At 44.8% G+C, this 21,226-nt stretch overlaps 6 protein-coding genes across 8 annotated transcripts; 5 read left to right on the top strand and 1 right to left on the bottom strand.

The window, feature by feature from the left end:
* Positions 1 to 58: 58 nt before the first annotated feature.
* On the top strand, positions 59 to 2,001 carry LOC117899987 (palmitoyltransferase ZDHHC3). The gene is made up of 3 exons (XM_034810156.1): positions 59 to 515; positions 582 to 1,022; positions 1,087 to 2,001. The coding sequence occupies exons 1-3, from the start codon at positions 400 to 402 to the stop codon at positions 1,355 to 1,357; spliced, it is 828 nt and encodes a 275-aa protein (XP_034666047.1). The 5' UTR covers positions 59 to 399; the 3' UTR covers positions 1,358 to 2,001.
* A 37-nt stretch (positions 2,002 to 2,038) lies between these two features.
* Positions 2,039 to 4,575, bottom strand: LOC117899985 (SET domain-containing protein SmydA-8). 2 transcript variants are annotated; one of them, XM_034810154.1, is made up of 4 exons: positions 4,160 to 4,575; positions 2,969 to 3,298; positions 2,690 to 2,916; positions 2,039 to 2,641 (listed from the first exon to the last, which is right to left on the bottom strand). In XM_034810154.1, exons 1-4 carry the CDS (start codon positions 4,516 to 4,518, stop codon positions 2,043 to 2,045), a joined length of 1,515 nt encoding a protein of 504 aa, XP_034666045.1. In that variant the 5' UTR covers positions 4,519 to 4,575; the 3' UTR covers positions 2,039 to 2,042. The 2 variants fall into 2 exon arrangements, with proteins under 2 accessions (XP_034666045.1, XP_034666044.1); XM_034810153.1 differs by lacking the exon at positions 4,160 to 4,575 and adding an exon at positions 3,372 to 3,751.
* Positions 4,576 to 5,098: 523 nt separating this feature from the next.
* LOC117901054 (voltage-dependent anion-selective channel) lies at positions 5,099 to 8,785 on the top strand. Of its 2 annotated transcripts, none has more exons than XM_034811667.1 (4): positions 5,099 to 5,104; positions 7,719 to 8,038; positions 8,105 to 8,332; positions 8,403 to 8,785. In XM_034811667.1, the coding sequence occupies exons 2-4, from the start codon at positions 7,719 to 7,721 to the stop codon at positions 8,701 to 8,703; spliced, it is 849 nt and encodes a 282-aa protein (XP_034667558.1). In that variant the 5' UTR covers positions 5,099 to 5,104; the 3' UTR covers positions 8,704 to 8,785. The 2 variants fall into 2 exon arrangements, with proteins under 2 accessions (XP_034667558.1, XP_034667557.1); XM_034811666.1 differs by lacking the exon at positions 5,099 to 5,104 and adding an exon at positions 5,806 to 5,865.
* A 634-nt stretch (positions 8,786 to 9,419) lies between these two features.
* LOC117901053 (voltage-dependent anion-selective channel) lies at positions 9,420 to 10,529 on the top strand. Its single transcript, XM_034811665.1, has 3 exons — positions 9,420 to 9,799; positions 9,852 to 10,076; positions 10,132 to 10,529. Exons 1-3 carry the CDS (start codon positions 9,480 to 9,482, stop codon positions 10,484 to 10,486), a joined length of 900 nt encoding a protein of 299 aa, XP_034667556.1. The 5' UTR covers positions 9,420 to 9,479; the 3' UTR covers positions 10,487 to 10,529.
* Positions 10,530 to 10,604: 75 nt separating this feature from the next.
* On the top strand, positions 10,605 to 11,782 carry LOC117901948 (voltage-dependent anion-selective channel-like). The gene is made up of 2 exons (XM_034812921.1): positions 10,605 to 11,376; positions 11,432 to 11,782. The coding sequence occupies exons 1-2, from the start codon at positions 10,643 to 10,645 to the stop codon at positions 11,730 to 11,732; spliced, it is 1,035 nt and encodes a 344-aa protein (XP_034668812.1). The 5' UTR covers positions 10,605 to 10,642; the 3' UTR covers positions 11,733 to 11,782.
* Positions 11,783 to 11,926: 144 nt separating this feature from the next.
* LOC117900776 (leukocyte receptor cluster member 8 homolog) lies at positions 11,927 to 16,715 on the top strand. Its single transcript, XM_034811257.1, has 6 exons — positions 11,927 to 12,128; positions 12,258 to 13,701; positions 13,759 to 14,500; positions 14,562 to 14,766; positions 14,825 to 15,032; positions 15,091 to 16,715. Exons 2-6 carry the CDS (start codon positions 12,386 to 12,388, stop codon positions 15,242 to 15,244), a joined length of 2,625 nt encoding a protein of 874 aa, XP_034667148.1. The 5' UTR covers positions 11,927 to 12,128; positions 12,258 to 12,385; the 3' UTR covers positions 15,245 to 16,715.
* The last annotated feature ends 4,511 nt before the right edge of the window (positions 16,716 to 21,226 follow it).

Here is a 21,226-nt window from a genome sequence, read left to right as displayed (position 1 = left end):
CCTGTGACTACAGTGACTTCTTTCGGTATTTTTCAAAGGAAAGGTATTTTTGTCGCTTCCCACCGACGGTCACACTAAATTAATAAATGACAATTTCAAGCAACAAAAAAAACCTGAGAAAATTGTTAATTCTTGAATTATACCGACTACATTAGTATAGGAGGAGTGCGAAAACAACTAGAGATCACGCTCAAGCAGCCCGGACGCTGCCCACGCCAGTACTGATAAGTACGGGCCGCGACAGAGATCCTGAAGGGAGTGTAGCAACAATTGTTATTTTCCGTCTGGCCTCTGGTGGGGGAGACAAATCAGCCGCGGTCGGTTCTTAATTAAATTATAGGGAAAAACCGATACACCAGCGAGCGGATTGACGGCGAGGTCGTCGAGGCCCACCCTGCGATGGTCTTTATACGCGATCCCTGTGGCATTGCCTGCCTGGTGATGACTTATGGCGCTGTACTCTATGCTGACTATGTGGTCATACGTTGGATTATACTCACCACTATGCCCGGAAGGTGAGCTGCCGTAAATGATTCACTTGAAACTATAATAACATCTCTTTCCCCTCTTGGGCCGTGTAGCATTTGGACCTCGTTTCATGTTGTGCTCTTCAACACTGTCGTCTTCCTGCTGGGCATGTCCCACACCAAGGCCGTCTTCTCCGACCCGGGTACCGTACCATTGCCCGCCAACCGCTTAGACTTCTCGGATCTGCACACCACAAACAAGAACAATCCAGCTGGCAACGGACACAGCAGCGAATGGACAGTCTGCACTCGCTGTGAGACCTATCGACCGCCGCGTGCGCACCATTGTCGGATTTGTAAGCGGTGCATTCGTCGCATGGATCACCACTGTCCCTGGATCAATAACTGTGTGGGCGAACGCAATCAAAAGTATTTCCTACAGTTTCTCATTTATGTGGCCGTTTTATCGCTCTACTCCTTGGGCCTCATTATTGCCTCTTGGGTGTCGCCGTGCGAGGAATGCAATCAGAATGTGATTGAGTCTCAATTGAGAATGTAAGTTGCAACCCCCTTTGTGGTGTGACCAGATGTTGCTGTAGCTTTCCCCTTCCCTTCGCAGGATTCATTCTGTCATCTTGATGCTGGTTTCGGCTCTGTTCGGGCTCTTCGTTACCGCCATTATGGTCGATCAACTGCATGCTATACTGTACGATGAGACGGCTGTCGAGGCGATACAGCAGAAGGGCACCTATAGGCCAAACCGACGCAAATATCAGCTCCTGGCAGATGTCTTTGGACGCGGGCACCCGGCACTGTGGCTGCTGCCGTGCACCAGCTTGAATCACGCCTCCCGCTACCACGACACACCCCTGCTTAGCCACGATGTCTAGGCCGTGCGAGTGTTTGTGTGTGAAACGCATATGCATACCCCGTTATAGCCTCCTTCCGTATAAATTGAATTCCCTCCCCTTTTGTTTATGTGCGTTCGCCTCAGCCTCAGAGTTTTTAGTTTTTAATCATATTGTGTGATTTTTTTAAGTAGTCCAGCAAGTCCCATAGCAAGTCGAAAGTCACGATTCCAGTTACTGGAAGTCTATGTATTATTCCACAGATTCCAGACTTAATTTATGCTTTAGTTCATAATCAAATGATATTATAAATACAGAAGAGCCAGGGAGAGCAGCTGCGCAGCATACTCAAGACGGACGCGGATATTTTATAAAGAACTTTACGCAATTGCTAGACATAACACCAACGTGGATGTAAATCAATGGAATCTTCGGCAATCCGAAGTCTAAACAGTCCCCTGTACCCCTTGCTGGAAGCTGGAAAGCAAAGGGTGGAATCTTAAGCATTTAATAAGAAACCGAAAGGTAATGCATATACCAAAAAACCAAACAAACAAAACCATTTATACATTATGTGTGTATGTAGCTTGGGCGGCAGAAAATGTGCAGTAATAGTTCGTATTAAATGTAATCAACTTTAAGGATTAGTTTTACATAAATGTAAGGCAAGAACTTTTGTTTTTATTAAAGTTTATTTTCCTTCCATTTACCATTCCATTTTTCTTCATCAATCGAGTTCACTGCCCAAACCCTCGACACTCAGTGTGAGCTGCCTCAAGGCTTGCTGTGCCACCTCGCATAGGACTCCCTCTTGTGAGCACTTGTCCTCGTACTGCAGGATTTCCACGCACTCCTTGAGCAGATCTATGGCGTCCACGAGACGTGCCCGCAGCTCGCCGCCATTCAGTTTGCTGGCTATGAAGCCACTCTTCGCCAGCAGCACCAGCGGCACATGCAGCTCATACAGATTCATGGCCCGAGAGCGACTCAGACCTGGCTCAAATTTATTGAGCACGCTAAGCACCTGGCGACAAAGCTCCGCCTTGCGCTCCAGCATATCGTCGGTCAGCTGAACCATCTCATAGGTCTGCACTCGGCCATACATCTCGATAAGCAGCTGCCTCAGCGTGGTGGCAATGAAGTGAAGCGGATGGAGCAGAGATTTGTATTTACGCAGCAGTCGCTCGCCCTCCTCCAGCCGATGCGGACCCATTTCAAGTGCCTGCACAGCATTCACCTCTGACTGGACGGACTGAATGATTGCCTGCACATCCTCGTAGCTGGTGCTGGCACCGCAGCCACAGCAGTTCCAACTGGTGCTGAGTTCTGTAAGGATAAATCAGTGGGAGCCCTGAAGAGCGGCTAGCCGCTCACCTGTTGGCTGCTTGGGCACTTGGAAACCCTCCACACACTCGCCACATTTGAGGCTGGAGAAGTGCGTCTGTAATTCTGTGGGGTCCAGGCAGCGTTCGCAGTTGCAGGTAAAGAATTTTCCCTCACGCAGGTGCGTCTGTCTCTGGGCAGTGCCATCCAGAGTGTAGGTGTAACTGTGATGCAGCGGCTGCCCATCGTCCAGGTCTACCATGGCACGCAAGCGGATTCTATAAGCGAGTCGCAGTCAGAAAGAGTTTGCCAGAGTTTCGTGAAACTCACTTGAAACCCTCACTGGGATATATGCTCCTGGCGGTGTTGGGCACACAGCTGTGGGCTAGAATGCCCGTGTATGGATAGAGGCACCTCAGCGGATATCCTCTTGCGGTTCTGGCCTCCATTGCGTTCACTTCCAGCACACCGACTACCTGCATGATGAGCTCCTCGCTGAACCGTGAGGCCAGCTTGCATGGACCGCGCAGGTACTGAGCTATATTCACGAGATCCGCATGCCAAACATCCTCGTTATGGCGCCGCTCCGACTCGTGGTGCTCCATGGGCGCCACCTCGTTCTCCCAGCGCTTGGGATTCGCCTCCTTCGCCAGCAAAACTCTGCAATGGACACGAGGAATACGATATTATGGCAGAGATCTGGGAAATGTTTTTGTTGTTCGCCAAGTTTCACCTTAGCGGCAAAACACAATCCAGTTGTGGACAGAAGCTGCTACCCGAGGGAAGGTTGTAGAAGCGAGCCCTGGACTTTTGGAACTCGCGACACTCCAGCTGGACATGCGGGTTAGCCTCGCTCTCCGCGCACTCCTGACACAACGGCCAGCCGCATTGGCCGCAAAGTTCCTCCACATCGGTTGTGGGTCGACAGCAGCCCAGGCAGACCACCGGTCCATTGCACTTGGGGCCTATGGCAAAGGGTTGCTCCTCGATGAGAGTACTGCGGGCCGTCGTTGAACCTTGTGCCACCAAGTAGCGACCACAGACCGCACTCCACTGCACCGACGTGCGATTTACTGGGCACGACGTAGGTGAAATCATCTCTCAGACTAACTAGTAAATGCAAAGTCTATGCCATCTGCTATTAAGAACGCGAAATGTCTTACCATTGCCCAAGCTAAAACATGAATGCCGCACAGGAACAGTGGGTCGAACATGACAAGAACGCAACCAAATATTGCCAGCAAACAAATCTAAAGTTATGTACATAAACAAATGTAAATGTACATAAAGGCATAGAAACATGGAAAAAGCATTCTTCTTGAGTATTTATGTTTCTTTTCAGATTTCACGTGAAACACTGTGCCATTTCCTTCTGATCGTCGCCAAGAGACTGCAGCGTGCTGCTCTTTTTTGACGTTCGTTTTGCTTGTGGCTGCTGTGGTTTCGCTGCTCGCCGGCTCTCACGTTTAACTTTGCGGCTGCCAAAAATAATAGCATCTAAAATAGCACACACAAACTAACCTCAAAGGTGTTATGCAATCCAGTTGCGTACAGACGCCATCCTCGCTCACATTGCCGGCGAATGTGACACGTGCAGCAGAGAAGACTACGCATTCACTCCGGTGATGAATGCCGTCATCATCGCCGCCAGCGCACACGCCACACAGCGGCCAATCGCACAGCTCGCAGCGATCCAGCGAGTCCCCATCTTCGCCGAACTGTAGGTACTGATGGCAACCCAGGCAGACGATGCCACTGTCCTTCTTGGGGCCGAAGGCGAAGGGCAGCTCCTCCACAAGTAAATCGCCGCGCTGTAAGGGCTCAGCGGCAGCCAGGCAGCGGCCAAAGACTGCCTCTTGCTCCAGACGCGCCTTCAACATGCTTTCACTTGCACTCGAATGCGCTTTGTTCCGTCACGATCGATAAATGCAACTAAATTAAGAAGGAATTAAGAAGAAGGATTGCTAAAAATAGAGAACTCTCTGCAGCGTCAACAATTGTATCTGCCAGAAATGAGCTGATTGATTGATTGATAAATCATTGACTAGATTGAACTTAATTAAAGAATGTTATGCCATTTGAAAAACATTTTAGATCTGTTTTAGAAGCTTTTTCCGTTCACAGCGAACAGTCCTCTACTACGGCTCATGATAGTGGCAGCGTTAACAGTTAATTCCCACCAGAAGGCAACGCTGGAGGAGTAGCATGCTCGAAGCAGATATGTACCGTTACCCAATGTAGCATTCACAAGCCAATATAGAATATTAACGTCCAGCAATTATTTGTAATACCTCTTTAAACCCATGATATTCAAATAGCTGTTGGTGGATGTGGATGTCTGCCCGCCGGATCGTCTGTCGTCCTTCTGTCAGATATAAAGACAATCGTATTGCGGAGCTTGAATAAGAACGAATTATACTACTCAACCAAATCGAACATATATTTTCCTCAAATAACCGATCCAAAGTTTTGGGCCATAAAAATTGTTTAATGAACTATGGTTTTTTTCTATTTCAGAACTTTATTTCTTAGAATTTCAAAAACTGTTATCTGATTATAATGTTAATTAAATAATACTGTAAATACTTTAAATACTTAATATGAGTGTATGACATGAGAATGAAGAATAAAAACGAATGTAAGAACGTGCAGAAACAACACTAAGAGCCATGTCCCAGGCCACATCGAATTGTAATTCGTGATCAGCATCGCATTTCTGATAGTTTGGCATCAAAAATTTAAAAAAACGTTCATGTTCTTCAGGATTTTCACACTGCCGCTTCCGCTTCCACTATGAACTTGCACATTTCCTCGTCAGGTGTCTCTGCCGATAATTACATAAATATGTAATTAATGCGGAGCAAATGTGTAGCTACCACGAAAAAACATGAATCTTTAACTTAATTTGAAAACATTCCAATAAAGGGAAGTCATACAGACAAGTCGATCCTGTGGAAAAATGAATAATAAGTCAAATTAAATTACAGTTTTAGAGCTGCGAGTCTCAACTAGCCGGTCATATTGAACAGAAGACCAACGTCGAGGAAAATGATTTAAGATTTACTGTATATTTACAGTATATTTTAAAAATGAAAGGGTATATTTCGCTAAATTTCCGAGGGTCTGTCGGTATATCGATAATTCCGCGGTCACACTGTCGTCGTCGTCGTCTCTGTGTTTCTGTTCCTCTGCGTTTCGCACTTAAATTAAATTAAAACTTATTAAAAGTAAGTAATACTAGCTTAAGACGCTATAAAGTGCAATGGCAACCATTAGAAAAAATCGACAAACAGCAAAGTGCAAATCGCCAGTGAAAGTGATTTCATAACCTCGAAACGAAAAAAATTTGCAAGTATACACGCGCATTAGCCGAAAAGGGTTGCACTTGTATTTGTATGGCTACCTCGATGGTGAAAAAAGTATTTATCAGCTAATGACCAATGCATCGAAGTATACCTAGCTGATAAAAACTTGGGCTAGGGAATTGTCGCCGGCCTACACACACATACACACGGGCTCCGACGCATAAAGAGTTCATTGGCAGCTGCCGGCTGCTGGGCAGGTGCTGTTGCGTAACATATTCGCCACCTATGAGAACTCTCAATTAGATTGTTTTGATAAATTTTGTTCGTTATCACAATGTCACATCGCTCTTCACTCGTTTCTTTTATCAACACACACATTACTTTATATATTCTAGTTTTTTTCCCTTATCGTTTTGTCTATTTTCTTGTATGTGGACTGCTGGTCATGTGAAGTGGGGCGTGTGATGCGGCAATTCTAGCCCAGGCTCTGGTCTAAATGTGACGTCACTAAAATCAATAGTTTTGCGTGACACCTTTCCTAGCACAGTTTTTTTTAATTGAAATAAAATTGATTTTGTTCTGGTTATGCAATGAAGATATGTGCAGAAAAGCCCGGTCACCCCTTAACCCGAGTATATGTTCATTGTTCATAAGGATGCACATACATACATATGTATGTATGTATAAGCTATTCGATGGTCTAAGCCCTGAATCAAGGTCACATTTAAGATACTGCTTTCCTGGGAGGTATTTTCTGTTTTCTGGGATTTTCTCTTGTTACATCACACGGCAACAGAATAGATAGATCCGTTAGCATTTCCATTATATGTCCCATTTTCGGAAGGGGCGCGTCTATTCTTTTGTTGCCGGTCATTTCCCGTTTGGCTTTTGGCCATAAAACTCACCGTCTGCTTTTCATAATTCACGTTCTCGATTTGTCGCCCAGGTCCGGTCCGGTCCGGTCCTCTCTCCCAAAGACATGCCCAATATTCGCACCATGACTGTGAACTGTTTGCATGTTTCGCATTCCTGACGTCACACGTAAATAGAAACGAAGGAGAGACCAAAGCAGAGTCTGCAATGTGCAGTTAGCTTGTGTCAATGATCGCTCGGCTGCTGGCAGTGCTGCTCTGCTGGCTGACCAGTAATTGGTGCCAAAATGGCAAGGGGAATGAGGTAGTGTAGAATCATCAGCAGATCGCAAATGGGAGTGTAACTGTAGTTACAGTTACTACACACAAACATCTCAATGGCGGTTTTTGTGTTGAGATGATTTATGATTTAATAACTATTAATTATTATTAAGCTGTATACATAGCTTAGCTAACTAGACCAGTTTTTTGTGAAATTTCACTGATCAGACGAGACCCAAAACTTGCTTAATCTCTCTCACATTTTGTGCACCACTCTACAGCATCCATATGTACGTATGTACATATGTATGTGTGTAAATTTGAACGAGCTTTGGACTGTCTTGAAAATAAATGTGAATTGAAACCAAAAGTCATTTGACATTTCGTCAAATGCTCGGCATCTTGTCCTTCCTCATTCAGCTTTTCACTTTCAAATCACAGCAGGTTATCGCAGGATTTCATTCGCCAGCAAATAATTTTCATAATTTAGCTGATAAGATTAGAGTGGCCAGACCCCACGATAGCTTATCTAACTATTATAGCAATAATTGGGTGGCAAAATGAAATACTTTACAATAAATGGCTGGGGCCCTTTATCGATTTTGGACAAGCTAATTAAAATTCTGCCTGCAAACATTTCAGATGGCTCCTCCATCATACAGCGATTTGGGCAAGCAGGCTCGCGATATCTTCAGCAAAGGCTACAACTTTGGCCTGTGGAAATTGGACCTGAAGACCAAGACCCCTTCGGGCATTGAATTCAACACAGCTGGTCACTCTAATCAGGAGTCGGGCAAGGTCTTCGGTTCCCTGGAGACCAAGTACAAGGTGAAGGACTATGGCCTCACTCTCACCGAGAAGTGGAACACAGACAACACCCTGTACACCGAGGTGGCTGTGCAGGACCAGCTGCTCGAGGGTCTGAAGCTCTCGCTGGAGGGAAACTTTGCTCCCCAGTCTGGGTATGCGACAAACGTTTTCTAGATATCCCCACCAATCGGATTACTGACATTATCTTTCGCGAACAGCAACAAGAGCGGCAAGTTCAAGGTTGCCTTTGGCCATGAATACGTGAAGGCCGATTCGGACGTCAACATTGATCTGAAGGGTCCCTTGATCAATGCCTCTGCAGTGCTGGGCTACAATGGTTGGTTGGCCGGCTACCAGGCCGCATTTGATACGCAACAGACCAAGTTGACCACCAACAACTTTGCCCTTGGTTACACAACCAAGGACTTTGTCTTGCACACAGCCGTGTAAGTAATCTGCCGTACCAGCTGCCGCTGTACTGGTTCCTTAATCGATTTATTTGGTTTCTCCTTGCAGTAACGATGGTCAGGAGTTCAGCGGCTCCATCTTCCAACGCACTTCGGACAAACTGGATGTTGGTGTGCAATTGTCGTGGGCCAGCGGCAGCAGCAACACCAAGTTCGCCATCGGCGCCAAATATCAATTGGGCGACGATGCCAGCGTTCGCGCCAAGGTGAACAATGCCAGCCAGGTGGGTCTCGGCTATCAGCAGAAGTTGCGCGATGGCGTGACCTTGACCCTGTCCACATTGGTCGATGGCAAGAACTTCAATGACGGTGGCCACAAGATCGGCGTTGGCTTGGAATTGGAGGCTTAAGTCGAACAATTTGTTTCCCCAATTGAGGAAAATAGTTATCTACAATCCCCACACTCCCAACAACAACAACAGAAACAGAAAAGTGCAGAATCAACAACAAGCAGAACAAGCAAAATAAAAACCAATATTCTACAACAAAAACAACACATTACAAAAGATAAAGGAATCTTCACACATTTAGCAATTACTTCGGGTCAGCTGTCAGAACTGTCCAGCACCTGCGCAACCGCCTCCGTGCTCCACCAGAATCTGCAGAAGCGACACTGCCAGCCAACGAAATGAGCAAAGGGTTGGATGTAGTTTTGTTTAGTTTGTACCATGAGAACTAGCTTATGTGTTGTTGGTAAAAAATACATTTACCCATTAAACAAAACTAAAGTGAAAAAACCAAACACTGTTTGCTCGAAGCTTAACTTATTTGAAGTGGAGAGGGGGAATCAGTACACACCCAACACACACACAATCATTAAACAAACTACATTTTTGTTGTGCATTTACCAGAACAAATAAAGCGAAAAGTAAGAAAATTATGCAGAGTTGAGGTGTGAAAAGGTGATGAATGGTAAGGGATAAGTAGATGCCTCTGGGCATGGTTTGAAATGAAAACTAAATGCTCCAAAAGGTGAAATAAACTCCTGACTTAATCAAAGGTAGCCAGGCATGGCACTTCGAAATCATACAACCCTCTGGCAACATCCCAATCTGGCACAATTTCACATAAATTTGCAATAATAGCACAAGATTAGTTCAGTAAAAATTCTAAAACCCTTTCATCCATGGCACCACCAACATATCCTGACTTGGGAAAGTCAGCCAGGGATCTGTTCAAGCGCGGCTATCATCCGGGTCTCTGGCAGCTGGACTGCAAGACCATGAGCAGCCCGGCCATTGAGTTTTTCAGCTCGGGCTTCGCTAGCCAGGATCACAGCAAGGTGGTCGGCTCCCTGCAGAGCAAGTACAAGATCGAGGACTACGGTCTGACGCTCACAGAACGTTGGAATACCGATAGTTGGTTTATTGGGGAGATTATGCAGAAGGATAAGCTGAGCCAGGGCCTGATGCTGGCCCTCGAGGGCAAGTTCCAGCCGAGCTCTGAGTATGGATTTCTAACAGTTGCTGTTTGGTTCCCTAATTAATTTGCCCCGCAGCTCAAAGGATGGCATGTTCCGGCTGGGCTATGCCCAGGACAAATTCAACTTTCTGTCTGACATGGGCATCAGCTCGAATCCAATGATGAACTGCTCCCTGGTCTTGGCACACAATGAGTTCCTGGGCGGAGTTGGTTGCACATTTGACGTTGGAGATGCTTCCCTCAGCAGCTGGAAGTTTGCCCTGGGCTGGGCCAATGATAAGGCCACAGTCCATGTTGAGCTGTAAGTGGCATCTCTCGCACGTTTATTCTTGAATCTCACACCTTGAACCTTGCAGAAAGGATGGGGAATCCTGGTTAGCCTCGCTCTTCTACAAGCTTAATGACCAGATCGATGCTGCGGTAGAGCTAACCAAAACTGGTGGCGGCGGTGGCGGCGGCGCAGAAAATGCTCCCGAAGGCGAATCACAGCAGGGCGGCGGCAGCGACATTGGCGTCGGTGTGGGCATGATATACCGCCTTGAGGGCGATGCCCTCATACGTGGCAAGATCAACAGCAAGGCGGAGCTGGGTCTGGGCTATGAGCAGAAGCTGCGGGATGGCGTCACAGCCTCCATATCGGCACTGCTGGACGGACGAAATATCAGTGATGGCAATCATAAGTTTGGCGTGGGCTTGGCCCTGGAGTGCTAAAAGTGGCTGAAGTGGGTTAAAGGTTAAACAAAAACAGAAACAAATAAAAATATTTCATAATTCAGCACTTTACATGCCGAAACGTCAAACGGAGTAGTTTTGTACGCAGTTTCAGCCTTATATCAGTCATAAAATTTGTAGTTTAATTAATTAGTCATGTTTCCGTTGGATAAAATTAATAAAAAAAGAATTAGTAGCATATTTCGGCGCAAAAGAGAGGCCGAAAAGGAGCAGGATGAAGCCGAGGATCAGCCACAGCCGCAGTCCGCAGCTGAACCGACAGCTCAGGCCAAGCCAAAAGCTAGAGATGACATAGAGATACTGCTGCCGCCGGTGCACGAGGGCGAGATGCCCACATATTTCCACGTGGGTGGTTGGGCCAAGGATTGTCTCACCAGCGGCTACAAGTTTGGTGTTTGGCACTTGCGTTGCTCCACAAAGTTGGACAACGACGTCGTCTTGAGCAGTTTCGGTGAGGGAAATCCCCACTTAACTTCCGTTTTTGGAGGACTCGAGGTATTCAAGCAGTTCGAAAATTATCACACATCCCTCGCTTGGTTAACCAGCAACGAGTTGCAAGGGGAGCTCGGAGTGCGGGCTGAGGTGGCTGGCGGCATAGCCAATTCCCTTTTAAGGACAACTCTTTCCATGACGGACGAGCGCCAGCTCAAGGGCAAGCTGAAGGCCGGTTTCGAGCGCAATCCTTTCAAGATCGAGCTGGTGGTGCCCATTGTAAAGGAGCCCACGTTGATGGGGTACGTCCTTGTGGCGCCTGCTGCGAACTGTCTGCTAGGCTATCGTAAGGTATACAGCCTCGCGGAAAAGGCATTTGACAAGCACGCCTTCTGCTTGGGATACAACAACGAGTCCACCGAAGTGGGCCTCAAGCTGTAAGTTTTATTTAGTTTTTATTCTAGCAGCTGATTTATCCTCCAACACTCCTAGGGAGAACTTCCAAGATATGCGCGGTTCGATCTTTCAGCGCATTGGCGAGAGCTGGGCAGTGGCTTTGAAAATGAACTTTTATGGCGAGGAGCAGCTACAGAAGTTTGCCATTGGATGTCAATACCAGCTTGAGGACGGATCCCTGTTGAAGGCCAAAATTCGAGACGATGGAAACGTGGGTGTGGTCTTTCAGACCAAAATAGGCGAAAACATTGATGTGATGTATCATGTGGGCTGCGAGGGCAAAGCCCCGATTAGTGGGCATCATAAGGTCGGCGCTTCCTGGACTTTTAACTGTTAGATGTCGAAATTATAGTGGTTAAATAAAGTATACTTTATCTTTTGACTCAATTTGTTACTCCTGTTTAAATAGCGGGGGGTTTAGTAGGTTAAGTTCGTTCACTCACTCGTGATATATCGGTTATAGTCTAGTACTTTGTTTAGTATATTACGGTATATTCATGAGGATCAGGTGGTATTTTTTCACACTGTCATACTGTCACACTGGTGTTATATGTATTTCTAATTTCTGTGCTGAAAATTTACAAAAATTTGATTCTGTATTTTGAAGCAAATAAATAAAAAGTGCATGTGCAAGCGAGCCGAGCCTCGTCACCATACTTAGTTATTATTAGCGTCGTGCCACCGATTCGCAAAAGCCCAAGCGGGAATCGAACGTTCTCTAAAACCATAATAGGTAAAAGAAAAAACTAAAAAGAAAATGGCGTCACATGCCAACACACACATCTATACATGTGTGCACACGCATTGACATGGGAACTAACTAGCACATTCCCCTTTGCTTTGTACTCATTGTGAAATTTAGGGCGGGAGGCGTAGAAGAAGCAGAAGCCAGACAGTTGAATTAACAAGGTAAGTTAAGGTAACAGAAAATCAATCATCACGTAACAGCGGTGACCAGAGACAAAATCGAGTTTCTGCCTTGAGGACACTATGTCCGAAGCCATGAGCGCTCCTCCGCCCTTGATACCCCAGCTGCAGGAAATGCAGCAACAGCAGCAGCAGCAGCACCAGCAGCAGGCCAATTCCGCAGCCCAGCAGTGGACCAACTACGCGTGGTACGCCAATCAAAATGCAGCCGCCTACCAGCAGCAGTACCAGCAGTACTACCAGTACTATATGCGGTACCAGCAGCAGCAGCAACAGGTAACCTCAACGATAAGTTCATCAAATGCGCCACCCGGATTTAGCAACGCCTTGGCGGCGCCACCACCACCACCCCTGGGACCTCCTCCACCACCACCCAAATCCACTCAACCAATAAACAACAAGTTGCAGCATCAGCAGCAGCAGCAGCAGCAACAGCAGCAGCAGCAGCAAAAGAATTTCGGAGGGATCCGTTTTAATTTGAATTTAAATCAAAAACGTTTGGCGAATGCACCAAATCCTCTGCAGCAGCAACAACAGCAGCAACAACAGCAGCAGCAACAACAACAACAACAACAGCTGATTCAGCAGCAACAACAGATTCATCAGCAGTCGAACCAATTGTTCAACAACAATAGCAACATAAATAACGTTAACAACAACAACAACAACAACAACAAGAAGAAGCGGAAGCGAAACAACAAGAACAAAAACCCCAGCTTCGATCCAAATACATACAATAATCCGTTTAACACTATAGCCACGCCCATAGCACCACCGCCGCCAATTATCAGCGATGTGGTGGTGCCCAGTACACCAGATCTAAGCAAGCCACCCCCGCCCCTGCCCCAGGCTCTTCCCGTCATTGTTGAGACCACGCCACCGGAGCCAAAGAGCTGCTCCTCTCCAGCTGCTCCTGCAGCGTTTAAGCGACCCAACAGCTTCCAGATGGCCTCCAATGACTCCTGGCCAGACTCGTTGAATCAATATGTGGCGCGATGCTACTCCAAATGCAACACGGACTTGGATAAGGATCAGATAGACATTTGTCTGAAGGGGAAGATCATGGCAGCGGCCAATCGAAATGAGTTGTGGACCAGAGACTGGGACAACGAGCCAATGCCGACGGTGCACAGCGAGAGAGACGGCATCGAGGTGGTGCTGAACCACGCAACTCCGCCACAGCCCGAAAGGAGCAATTACTTTAACAAAAAACGTGAGCTAGAGCAGGAGCGGGAAAGAGACCGGGAGCAGGAGCAGGAGAAGCCATCCAAGTCGCCGAGTGTTAATCAATTCAAGCAAAGGGGGAATCAATTCAATAAAATGTCAACCAATTACGGCCATCATCAGTCGTCGTCGCGTTATTCCAGGAGTCGTTCGCGGTAAGTCTCGAGTATTTGCTTTGCGTACGAATTTCCCTTAATTGAATCCACTTGCAGGTCCCCAACATCTTCGACCTCATCGAAATACACTCACAAGAAACGTTATTCGCGCTCTCATTCGCGTTCCCGTTCGGGTTCCCGCAGCAGCGATGCTGGCAGTCCGCCGGCGCGTAAAGTTCCGCGTAAATCGGGTTCCAACGAATCTATGGATTTTATATCCTTAAACGCGAACCTCTCCCGTAAGCAGCAGAAAATGTTAATGAAGAAAAGCAAAAGACTCGCGGCAGCGGCGGCAGCGGCAGCGGGATCCACCGCATCGCATCCTGGCCATTCCAAGAAAAAGCCGCACTTCTATTCGAAACAGTCGTCCGTAGGTGGGGCCGTTGATGATGACACAGCGCGCTTGCAACAGCGTGCGGCACGTTTCTCGCAGCAGGGCTCCGGCTCGGCTAAGAAATCTGTCGTCGCCATTGCAAGTTCGCCATTTGGTCTCACCACGGCCAAGAACCGGAAGAAAATGATGCAGCAACAGCACCAGCATCAGCAGCAGCATCGTTCTGCCTTCTACGAGGACTTGGACCCGTCTAGCAGTTTAGATTTGCTCGATTTGCACATTGTAGGAACGTGTAGGGATTTAGAGAAATCGTTTTTGCGCCTTACAAAGGCACCATCCCCCTCGGAAGTGCGACCCGTCGAAGTCCTTACCCATTCGCTGTCCAATGTGAAGAGCAAGTGGCGTGCCAATCAGGATTATCATTATGCGTGTGATCAGTTGAAGTCCCTGAGGCAGGATCTAACTGTAAGTGTTTCAGCAAACCGTTTTTCGAATAAAATTAAACTCCTTTTCCCTTGTCTAACAGGTGCAAGGTATTCGCGATCAGTTCACTGTTGAGGTATATGAGACCCATGCACGTATTGCCATGGAGAAGGGCGACCACGAGGAATTCAACCAGTGCCAGACGCAACTGAAGATGCTCTACACCGAGCTGGGTGGCCAAAGCCCCAATTCCTTGGAGTTTACGGCATATCGCATACTTTACTACATATTTACAAAGAATACCTTGGGTACGTGCTGCTGAAGTTGCAATCTCAATCATAGTTTAACTAAAACTCTTCTTTGCAGACATTACGACTGTCCTGCGATCGATATCAGCTGATCAGCGCGTGAATCCTGCCATTGAGCATGCCTTGCAATTCCGCTCGGCCTGGTCGTTGGGCAACTATTGCAAGTTGTTTTCTCTATATAAGACAGCGCCCCTCATGTCGGGCCACATGATTGAATGGTTTTTGGAACGAGAACGCAAGGCCGCTCTGCGTGTCATCATTAAATCGTATGTGCTGCTGATTTACTAATGAATAAGTGGCTAATATATTAAATTTCTCTTACAGCTATCGTCCCAGCATTAGCGTCGAATATGTTAGCAATATTTTGGCCTTTGATAACATTGAAAAGTGCAAAGAATGGCTTGATACGTTCAGTTTGCCTTATGCCGCAAACGGTGCCCAAATTGATTGCAAAAACGCTGCTGCCATTTCAATTTGAAGCAATCCCAAACCCATCTCTAGGAAAACACATTTACCCTTTGTACCTACCATTTCCGAAATTCTCGGAGACAGGTACTCGTTTTAGGAACGCGAAATCCCCGCCCCTGTTCGCCTGTAACCAATTTGTAAATATTTTAGGTACCTTTGGTGCTCGCGTTACCCAGAAAGTTTTATTTTCAAACAATTCTGACCCTTACCCTGAACAAGCGCCCCAACAATTTCGATCTACGAATTAGTAGAAACTACCTCAAAACTATCGGTATATGAAAGAGCAATAATTCACCAAGCGACAACACTGAGGACACGGAATTTTCGTATCTAAATCATGTAATCATCTATGTAACTCGATAAGGAACTGCATCCACGAGCATGGGAGAACAAAAATTGGAAACTGTATTGATTGGGAATTCATCTGCCCGAAACTTGCATGCGATTCTTCCTGGAAGGATGATGATTTCGGAGCATGGCGTAGTTCGTCGTATGGAATTAACTTTGTCATTCATTCCTTGGAGTTGGAATTGGACTTGGAATTGGATTGAATGAACATCACCTATTTTCCAGCTTTTCATAGTTGGTCTGCAAAAAGTTTCTGATTGAAATATTGCAGAAAACAAATTATTCAATCGACGGCTACGGCTGCAGAAGTGAAGCTGGCTCAAGGTCTACGGCTCCGCTCTACTAATATCACAAGGAGAACAGCGTGAAGCCAGCGTGCTGTTTGCTGAAAACAACTTTTGGTTTCTCTGTTTTTTATCCTCTCATTTTTTTTATACCCTTTTACCCCCTTTCACTTGATTTTTAAACTAATATTAAGGCTTAGGCTTAATGTTTGTTGTCTTCTTTAAATTATTGAAACGGTTTTATACTAATGTCTTGTCTCTCTATTGTATACCTGAATATATATACAACCATCATCACCACAACTACCAACAGTACCAGTAACAGAACCAGAACCAGAACCAGATCAACCTGCAACAACGATGCAACAAACAACAGCCCCAACCAATGCCGCAACCAAATCGCTTCGGAATCGGATCTGGCCCGTCTTTCCAGTCATCCAGCAATCATCCATCCATTCAAGAGACGTCATCATGTTTGTGCGCCATTTGTAAGCTCTTCCAATTTTAATTCGTGTCATTCATTGTTAACCAAAGTGGATCTATGGGGTGGCCCATAAGGAATTGGCTAAAATTATTAAATTAAATTAAATTATTTTTACACTGGGGGAAAGTTGAAAAAAAATAATGCTACACTGTGTGGTATAAATTGTACAATAGATTAGTGCTAATGCTATATTCTTAAGCTAAGTTTACCTGTTACATTTATTTTTAACCTCCAAGATGTTTGGAAAAAAGATGGGAGAACAATTCAAGATATTCGAATGAATCTTTCCACAGTTCCGGCACAAGATGCGAGCCCGTTGAACTAAAACCCCGCTTCTAAAGAATAAACAGAGAAAAACAAAGCAACAAGTGTTTTCTTTTCCCAAGGGAACTCTCGATTTCAGCCACCAACCATTCGACAGCTCAGACCTTCCAGCCACGCGAACACCACAGAGCTTTAGCCGGGACACAAGCCATGTGGCCCAAGGATGTTTTTGTCCGAAGCTTTTTCACCAACACGTAACGGATGATGTCGAAGGCACAACCCAGCCGCTATTTAAGGATGCTGCGTTGCTGCCTTAGCCTCAGTCAACGCGCGGCATTCGTTGGCTGAAATCAAATTTTCAGTGGACCAACCGGAGTTTCCCAAACATCTAAATAGTTCTTCTGTGGTCTCGGTGTGTGTTTAAGTGGCCAAATCTACAAATTATTACTTTCAAATCGTGTCAATTCAGTGTGTGAATAATTATTTATAGTTTATAAACTCAAACCCTGGTTGAAACGGCGTTAATATTCGCGAAGAGGTAAAGTAATCTCCACAGAATTCTACTTATCCTATATATTGGAGATAGTCGTGTGAAAAGACTGTTCCAGAGTGCCTCAAATTCAGCGATAACAAATGGCAACAATGAAAGACAATTTACCATAGAAACGAGCGAAATTGAGTCTGCTCTAAACATAATTACTCACAGCTCGACATTTGTTTGTATTTGAACAAAAACCAAGCTATTTTAGCGCATGATTTGTATTTATTAGAGCTTCGTACAATTATGTTCAAATCCCGCTACTGGTTGCTTTCTGAAAATTCGGGATAATGGAAATGAATTGGAACTCAATGCTGAAATTACTGAAATTGAATTCACCAAAAAATTGTTCTTAAAAAAGGTGCATAAATCATTGGAAAAATAAATCCAAGTGGACTGGCAGCATGATTCTGGAAGATAACGAATATTTATGTTTCAACGAGAAAATTGCAGTGTATCCATTGAAATCCATTTCTACTTCTGCATTAATCAAACACATAAAATAAAAAATTCCTTTCCGGTGTTGGTGGAAAACCGAGAATGAAAATTATAAAGATTTATGAATCAATTCAACGGCTGTTGCATAACTATCAAAGACTGTCATATTTATTTGTTACTAATGCACAGAAATCGGTTAAATCTGATAGTTCTCCGAAGTGTTAATATATTAATTATGTCAGTTTATAAGCATCCTAATGACTAATGCCTAAGAGTCGGTTGATTGATGTTAAAAGCATTTTCAAATCCTAGTTTTGGGTTAGACAAACTCTCGAGGGTGTCGCGAAGTTGCGCCTAAATTGAAGATAATTAATGGAAGTGAATCATTAATAAATGCCTCACTAATAAATGCCACTCAAGCCCAACCACTTGACGGCCATTAAGTACTCAAGATCGTCAAAGAGCTGTAAATGTACTTCGCTCCTGCCAGCTATTAAATATTTTCCTAACTCAATTTCCAGCGTAAATTGAAAAACAATTAACAGTAAAAAGTGTTCTCCCGGGTGAAGTTTAAGGGGTTGGATGTGTGGCCCAGCGGCTGCTGTTGAGCGCGTTGTCTGCCCACAGGTCTCCACAGATTTCTCCGTTTTGTAATGGGCAAAATCATAATGTCGTTAATGTCATGCCTGCAATTGTTGGACTGCACGGCAGACGCTGGGACTGTGGCCATTCAAAGCCAGCGAAACGAACTGGCAGCGAACAAAAGAGCTGCAAGAATTAGGCTAAGGAATTGGAATCTTGTTTCCATTTCTTTATATAATAAACATTTTTCTACGCACACATAGCCCCGCTCAACCACTTCAATTTAACTTAAACTTTTCTTTATTATTCACAATGTTTTGCGCCAGGCAACAAACATTCAATATTGAATATCAAAACGGCAACCGCAGCTGAGGCTGACAGAAGCATAAATATCTCCACATTATGTGTGAATATTTCATCCAATTTCCACACTCGAGCACTCACTTCTATCCATGTTGCTTGTGCACTCCATGCCGCTGGCAAACGTGGCAATTCATCGCTATCCCTTTCATGTGGAAATGGGAGATGGGTAGTCGCTTAGTCAGAATTTTGGGCAAATAAAAACCCCGTTTACCTTTTCTGAGTCAACTAAGGGATGGCCACCGGATTCTGTCCGCTTTGCGGGCGCCCCGTAAAAGTGTTTGCGGTTACCTGGAGCATCATTCAATACATAAACTAACATTGTATCCCGCCGCTCCAGCTGCGTATGGATGAATTTTAAATTTATTTTTTGCAAACATTGAATTTTGATCAAAAGAGAAAGTTACATAGAAATGTATTTGAGTTGCTGACTTTCAATTTATTCTTTACATTAAAATATGTGGCCTGTAAGCCTACATACAGCTATTAGCTATTCAAATTTGGACTTTTATTGACTTTTTACAGAGCCGTTGTCAATCAGCGACTAATGTGTCAAAGCGGTTTTTTCTATCCAGCCATTTATTTGCATAGGAAATTGTCCGAACTTATGCAATCATCGTTTCTAGCAGGTTAATACTTAGTATGCACTTAGGAATTTGACTCCATTTATGGTCATTGTGTCGACCCAGACCCAATCCCAGCTCCCTTACGAAGGGTGTTACCCCTTTGCCAAGTAAAGAACACCAAAACCCACATAGTCCTTGGCAACGGCCTCTTCTGTCCCTGTTTGGTCACTCATTTAAATGGGGTTTCTTAACAGATATTCCGCTTTTAAGATTTACTTTTATTTTGCTTTTATTTGTATTTTTTTTTGCTGTTTTGCATTGTGCATGCTAGCATTTTTGTTGTACTCCCTTTTCCTTTGTCTTTCGAACATGCGATTCCCTTTGGTTTCCATTTTTTTCACGCGGCTGCGTTGTCATTTGAGATAATACTGAAAGCTTTGTGCGCCTGTCGCTGTTGTTATGGCTTCGGTTAAAAGTGTATTTTAAAGCAATTGATTGGATTTAAGCCGATGAGAAGGAATTGGGGGGGAAGCCGAAGTGTTGAGAGCGAGGAAAAGCTGAGATTTGCATACTGCTGCTGCTGGGGCAAATGGAAAGCAATTGGGATTGTATTGTGCTTTTACCGATGAGGCTTACCCATTATGTTTTTGAAAGCGAGGAACCCTTTCATATTTCTTAGTACATTTTACATATGAATATGTAATGTATGGTAACAGGTAGAGAGGTACACAACCATCAACATTACTCAAACGCGAACTGTCGTCGAACCCAATCCAAAACACATTTTGTTTTTCTAATTTATCAGACTTTTCCAGAGATACGGCGAAGATCTGCTGCTGCTCATACCTTCTTCCCTTAGTACACGAGGAGAAGCAAAGGGAAATTAAATAGATGAAAACATAAACATTTCCAACAAATACAATGCCAAAATGCCACAGCGAAAGCCACAAAACCAGCAGCCACTGCGCGGGCTTCGTAATAAATTCTGTTAATCAAAAAGAGACGAAGCTCTCGCTGCTCTATGAAAATTCAATTAGTTTACCTTTAATTTGTTGAGCAAAACGCCGGGGGCTGAGTTGTTTATTCCCCCCTGAAACGGGTGGGAACTGATTACCGCTTTGAAAAGTTCAGGACAACAGCTGGTTGAACCCTTTTGTTGGCGCCTCGGCATCCGGGGATTCAAATGGGTTTCACCTCTCGCTCCGAATCACTTTTCACGTTCTTCTGCTGCGGCATATGCTGCATACTTTGACTTGAAAATTATTTCTATTCGCTGCTCGTTCATTTGTTGAGCGTCAGATGTTTTTTGGTGAAATTGTCAGCTACTTTACATTTACAAAAATTTGCCAGTCTTTGAGTTGAAAGAAATTTGTAGACACATACAATGATGCCGATCCTGTGGCTTTGTTCTGGCTTAACTTTCTTTCTAAGAGATCTCATCATGAAGAACTAAATTGGCTGAGGTCATGTTTCTCTTTAGTACCCTAATACAAAGGCACATCGGAACGAGAGCTGTGTGCATGCTGGGCATGTAAAACATATTCGTATCTGTGGTTTTTGTTTCCCTCATCCATAGCTTTATTACTGCCCAGCAAAGCTGAATGACTGCTGCCATCGATTGGGCTTTGATGGCTTGCCGATTGTTTCTGCAACTGCAACTGGCACATTCCCGCACAAATCTCTATCTAGGGAAGCTACTGGACATACCATCAAATCCATATTCTGCTCAATGAGCACTCAGCGCACATTAGAGTTCAAAATAAATCGACGAAATATTAATGTAACAGCGAGCTAAAATTGATATGTTCCGGTCCCTCTGAAGAACATTGTGGTCTCAAATGTTTCTCAATAGGAAACTATTTTTCCAAACCTTTTACCATATCTATATTACCAAATTCAATAATTGTATCACAGACGAGTCTCGCATGTTTGCTCCAGCAAATAAGAAAACAAAAATGAAAGCGAATTTTGTTTATTTTGTTTAATTTGCTTTTATTTTTGGTTTATTTGATTTGATTTGCTTCTATTTGGAGCGGCGCATTTCTGCGTACGAGTGTTTTTGTTTGCTAAGGCTAATCAATCAATCAATTAATTGGCCTGCTGGCTTTGAGTACACAATCATATTATT

The sequence above is a fragment of the Drosophila subobscura genome, chromosome U (genome assembly GCF_008121235.1).
Source record: "Drosophila subobscura isolate 14011-0131.10 chromosome U, UCBerk_Dsub_1.0, whole genome shotgun sequence".
Lineage (NCBI taxonomy): Eukaryota > Metazoa > Arthropoda > Insecta > Diptera > Drosophilidae > Drosophila > Drosophila subobscura.
Note: the sequence above shows the minus strand (reverse complement) of the source record. Positions and strands in the feature narration are given on the sequence as shown.